The 5,681-nt window shown below is 40.0% G+C and overlaps 1 protein-coding gene across 3 annotated transcripts in view; it reads left to right on the top strand.

Moving 5' to 3' along the window:
* The first annotated feature begins 736 nt into the window (after window positions 1-736).
* Window positions 737-5,681, top strand: part of SH3GL3 (SH3-domain GRB2-like 3) — an 18,282-nt gene continuing 13,337 nt past the window's right edge. The window contains exons 1-3 of one of the 3 annotated variants that reach the window (XM_009330906.1): window positions 737-802; window positions 2,073-2,145; window positions 4,197-4,340. In XM_009330906.1, coding sequence (XP_009329181.1) covers window positions 794-802; window positions 2,073-2,145; window positions 4,197-4,340 — 226 coding nt within the window. In that variant the 5' untranslated portion in view covers window positions 737-793. Of the gene's footprint in view, window positions 803-2,072; window positions 2,146-4,196; window positions 4,341-5,681 lie in introns of those variants that run through there. The other 2 variants (XM_009330907.1, XM_009330908.1) reach the window with 2 other exon arrangements.

Genomic DNA, 5,681 nt, shown 5'->3' with positions numbered 1-5,681 from the left:
GCTTTCTTTTCATGCTGTTGCAGTGCAGGTACCATGCACTGCAAGAAGCAGATAGCAGAGTTGTGCTCGAGTGCTTATTCCTAGCCACAACTCGCTCAGTGAGGACCAGACTCAGGTCTGACAGCCTGGAGTTTTTACACAAAAGTTGGATAACGTTTCAGCCATCTTAAGAAGATTTACTGAAATCCTCTATTAAGAAGATTTACTGAAATCCTCTATTTAAAACTGGTGCTTTGTGTTTTTGAAGAATGCATGGCATTTTTATTTTCAGTATCATAAAGATGCTCAGTCCGTTCCTTCCACAGAACTTCACACAACTCCCAGCAGCAGGAGTGGGAGTTGTATCCCTGAGCCTAAAGGCATACAGGACCAGAAGGTACTCGAAAGTACAGAGCTGGAGAGATGTCCTTGAAAGGGTTACTCTGGATTTACCTGCAGTCAGACTCCGGTCCCTACGCCTGAAGTCTGCAGTGTAGGAGTGTGTTTAGGGTACAAACTGTTTAAGCATGAGAAGTCATTTTTTGTTTGCCTGTTGTAAGTTCATATCGGGTATCTTTGTCTCTCTTGAAATGAGTGCTTCACTTCCAAGACTAAGGTTACTCTTCTCTTGCACAGTTGCCTCAAATGGTTCTGCATATTTCCTAATCTGAAATTAATTCCTGTGACTCTCAGAGATATTTATTCTGTAACTAAATAGTCATGTGATTTTTTTGTTAAATTTATCTTTTTACAGTTGTTCAGTGAAAAAATAAGTGGAGCAGAAGGAACAAAGTTAGATGAAGAATTTCAAGAGATGGAAAGGGTAAGGAAAGCAACATTATGTTTTTCAATATTAAGCTGTTGCAGAATCAAAAATGTTTCATGTTTCAAGTGATAGAATGGTATTGTAGATTTACGTGGGGGGGAACCCATGTGCTTCCGAACAGAATGATGTAAGGATAAATGCAAATTTATCCTTGAGCCTTGTCAGCTCAGCCAAGGGAGAAGAGATAGCCACAAAGGCTGTCTGAGCAGGGGAAGCAGGTTCCACTGACACCTCTCGACAGTGAAGAGAAACTCCTCCAAGAATGGTGCAGAGCATCAGGAGGGGCCCTTCTCCTCTGTGTGGGAGACTGGAGAGAGAAGTCTTCAGTGTTTAGTGAGCCTTTGTAAATATCACAAAGCCTGCCCGTCTGATATTATTCATGATAAAAATCTAACTACTAGGGTCAAAATTTCTCTTGATACAGAATTATATTTCTTAGTTTAAATCCATGTTCAGAAATTTACATGAATTGTTGTGGAAATTGAGATGTTTGCTATCCACTTATTAGCTGTTGTGTTGCAAATTAAACAATGTTCCTGCCAGTTTCTGCTTTTATGTGCTTTTTTTTTATTGCCCTTGTCTTTCTGTGTATTTTTTTAATGTTCATAGTAGACCTAGGTCACAGATTTTATTGTTGGCAGCTTGACGAAAAAATTCTTGCGTGAGTTGTTCTTTTTCCAACATGCACTTTTGAATTTATGATCTAAACAGGTTTCTAGGTTTCAGTTTCATTGGCTGCGGAATAATTATTTCCTTTCTCTGCGTTATAGGAGGAAAAATAATGTGCAGGCCCTAAGGGAGGAAAAGGGGAAACAAACCAGAAATGTGATTTTTGTAGCATTTTAGAAACTATAAAATGGGAAGATGGTGCAAACTACTGCCTTAAATGGCCCTGACCCCAAGATTGTGAGGGATATGTTCAGTCTTTTTCACTTGTGGAGGAAAGCAGTCTTAGTAACAACTATAGGGATGGCTGGAAAATTGTACTCTAGAATGTGTAAGTAGTAGTCAAGACTGATGGGCTAGAAAGGCAAGCCCACATTTTAATATAAACCTTCTCTCCTTCCCAGTACTACCTGCCAATGAATATGGTTTTTGGTAAAATCCTATCATAACTATGACATGGCTATTTATTTTAAGCTACAATATTTGCTTTATTTTAAATAAAATTTCATAATCAACTAGAATAGTATATTATGTCTAATAAAATGATAAACTTTCTAGTAACTGATTTGCTTTTTGTTAATTGTGTACTCTTCTTTTTCAGAAAATTGACGTTACTAATAAAGCTGTAGTGGAGCTTCTGTCCAAATCCACAGAGTATCTTCAACCAAATCCAGGTAGGATAGGAACAACAGGTGTTGGATTTTGCTGAACTTTGTCTTCTTACTTGGAAATTAATCCTAGGTAAATAAAAGCTAATTAGGTCATCATTGAGGCTCGTGGGTGTCCTAGAGAACTTTACCTGGGTGTGCAATGAACTGCCAAGTTTATATGTGGTAAGTCTGATCTGGGACGCATTCAACTTGCAGCACGCAGTGCATCTGGTTTACTGGGCATGTGTAGGCTGCGCATGCATAACATGTCTTGGGCAGCTTGGTCCTGTGGAACAGCACGTGTGTTCGTATTTGTGCTGGGTTTCCTGGAGTGGGATACGGATCCCTAAAGTGAAGAGAACACCAACATGTTTTTTAGCAGAGATATAAAAAGCCATTGAATGTAACTCGGATGCTGCTGCCATCAGAGGTACTGGTGGTTATGTAGCCACGGGGAAGAGGGCTGTACTTGCTTACCCAGTATTTGAAGGAGGTTTTCCATTTTCTGGCCACTGCTAGGTCTTGGTGGATTTTAGATGGTCATTTAATAGAGGTTTTTGAAATGCTGTTTTAAGAAACAAGAAAGGAGACATGTTTACATTTGCAGTCAGTCACAAAGTTTATCTGTTGTGACCTTGATTCACTGTCCAAACCAGCTGTTGGAAGAACCTTCATTTTTTGAGAACTGTCTGACTGAATTCCTGTTTAGTCAGCTACATTAGGGACTTCAGAGATAGCCATCTCTTGTGGGTACCTTATGAGATGCACGACCCTGAAGAAGTTTAATGGATTATGTCTACATAAGGATGATAGGATTCAGTCCTTTACCAAGGCCCAGCCGAGATGTTCAAGATGAAGCTTGTCACCATGGTCCACATTCCTCAGGAGTGCCTGGCCCATGGCCGTTACTGTGTTGAAGAAGCTGTTGAGTGATAATAGTAAGGAGTAGATTGGAAAAACTCTCCAAGAATAAATGCGTGTTTTTATCATGATACATGCAGGATAACAATAAATTAATTTGTATGTACCAGGCCATTCTGCAGAATAAATTTCTACTGTCTTGATTACTGGAACCAAAAAAAGGGGGTGGGGGGGAGTTCTGCAAAGCTCTCACAAGCAAGAGAGAGAGCATGAAATTGGCTTTGGCTGTGCTTGTATCTATTCTGTGTTTGCTTTCTGCAATACTTCTAATCAAGGAGTTCACAAGCAGGAATATTCAAAGAAATGTGAGTATTGGTGAATATCCACAGAAGGTGACAAGCACTTGTCCTGGTTTCAGCTGGGATAGAGTTAATTTTCTTCCTAGCAGCTGGCATAGTGCTGTGTTTTGGATTTAGTATGAGAATACTGTGATAACACACCGATGTTTTAGTTGTTGCTGAGCAGTGCTTACACTAAGTCAAGGACTTTTCAGCTTCTTATGCTCTGCCAGCAAGGAGGTGCGCAAGGAGCGCACTGGGGGCACAGCCAGGACAGCTGACCAAAACTGGCCAAAGGGATATTCCACACCATGGGACGTCATCCTCAGTATATAAACTGGGGGGAGCTGGCCAGAGGCCGCGACTGCTGCTTGGGGACTGGTTGGGCATTGGTCAGCGGGTGGTGAGCAACTGAGTCATGCATGACTTGCTTTGTATATTCTTCCATTATTATTATTATTATTATTATTACTATTTTACTTTATTTCAATTATTAAACTGTTTATCTAAACCCATGAGTTTTCTCACTTTTGCTCTTCCAATCATCTCCCCCATAGCACTGGGGCAGGGGGAGTGAGCAAGCGGCTGCGTGGGGCTTAGTTGTTGGCTGAGGTTAAACCACGACAGCACTGTATCTGCCTGGAGAAACGATGCTCATTCGGTTGGGAACAAAAACAGTTTCATATGACCCATATTGTTGAACGGAATCTTATTTCAACTTTTGACTGTGAAGTACTGACAACAAAAATCTTACGAATCTACAGACCAGCATAGTGACTTGCTTTGTGACATTGCATGTTAAATGATTTATTGCTTTAAATATATTAGTTTTAAAAGTGTTTTTATAACTTTTGTTCTTTTTTATGTCCTCCTTAGCATACAGAGCCAAGCTGGGAATGCTGAACACTATGTCAAAGATCAGAGGACAAGTTAAAACCACAGGCTATCCCCAGACAGAGGGACTCCTAGGAGACTGCATGATACGGTATGGCAGAGAGCTTGGCGATGATTCTATGTTTGGTGAGTTTGTGTATCTCCTCTGTGAATATTTCAGCATAAAGTTCTTTGCAGAATATTACTCAGTGCCATAACCTATGTAAATAGCCACTGCAGGTAAGAGGGAAAGTTAAGTACGTGATCAGGGGGTGGGTGATATAATTAACAAAACACGATGCTTCTGCATATTTGTCCACCTCTATTGCAGGTGGATTTGATAACACTACTAGTGATGCTGTCTGATTTGATATTATTACTATGACCATTTTAGTTTCTAAGTTGACAAACCTAAATAATTTAGGGTCATTCTTAGATGCACTGTATTTCTTTTAACCTTTAAATAAAAACGGTTACCCTATATTTGAGAAGTAAACTAAGGGAAAAAATTCTCCTGGAAAAAAATAAACAGTACCTTTGGGTGATTTTTTTTTTTTTTAATGATCTGGTATTTCTGTACTTTGGAGCAGTGCATCTTAAATATGCATTTTCTTGTTTTCATGAAAATGTATTCTAGCTTGGCCATGCTCCAATTCTTTGGTAAATCAAATCTTACCTATTTCCTCTCAAAATATCTTGGTACTTCACAGCCAAAATCTCGATAGAGGCCTTGCTTGCTGAGCGTGCATAGTGTGTGGGCTTGACTGGAATGAATTTGAAGCATTGTCACAGAGCTACTCAGTGGGTGCTTTTTGATGTGGCTGGAATTAAGAGAGAACCAGGGAGAAATACCTGAGAAAAGGAGAATCCTGGTGTGGGGAAAGAGAGGGGACTAGGGGTAGGAGAGAGTGGCATGGGCCAGGACTGCGTGCAGAAGCCAGTACACAACTGTCTGGCTTTGTTACGTACTGTTGTTAATATCTGCAATTTTACGCACAGTGGTTGTCTTGAAATAGTAACAGCTATGTAGGTGTAGGGACCTCGCACTCGAGCCCAAGTAGGTGCTGCATAGGGGAAGATGCTGCTGATAGCCAAAGACTCATCTATTCTCCTCACGAAGAGTGAAGTGGCACAACTCATCTGTGACCTGGATGTATTTGTGATTTTGCAAAAGCAATAGGGATACTAAATAAAACCAGGAAAGGGGAAAGGACGTTTCAAACACTGTTCTGCCTGCTGATACTTACATGCTTAATAAAGTATACAGCTATGTTAAATAGGTGGTTTTAAAGAAGCAGCAACAGTTTTGATCAAAAGGAGGTTTGGAAGAAAAACACGCTGTATGTGAGGAAGCTGTAAAACGATTTTGTGATTAAAAAGTTATTCACTTTTTGTGTATTTAATAACATCACTAAAGTTGTACAAATTAATCAGCTTGGTTTGCAGTTCTCAAAGTGGAGGAGGTTTGTAACGTATGCAAATACAGTA

Source organism: Pygoscelis adeliae, unplaced genomic scaffold (genome assembly GCF_000699105.1).
Source record: "Pygoscelis adeliae isolate BGI_AS28 unplaced genomic scaffold, ASM69910v1 Scaffold318, whole genome shotgun sequence".
NCBI lineage: Eukaryota > Metazoa > Chordata > Aves > Sphenisciformes > Spheniscidae > Pygoscelis > Pygoscelis adeliae.
Note: the sequence above shows the minus strand (reverse complement) of the source record. Positions and strands in the feature narration are given on the sequence as shown.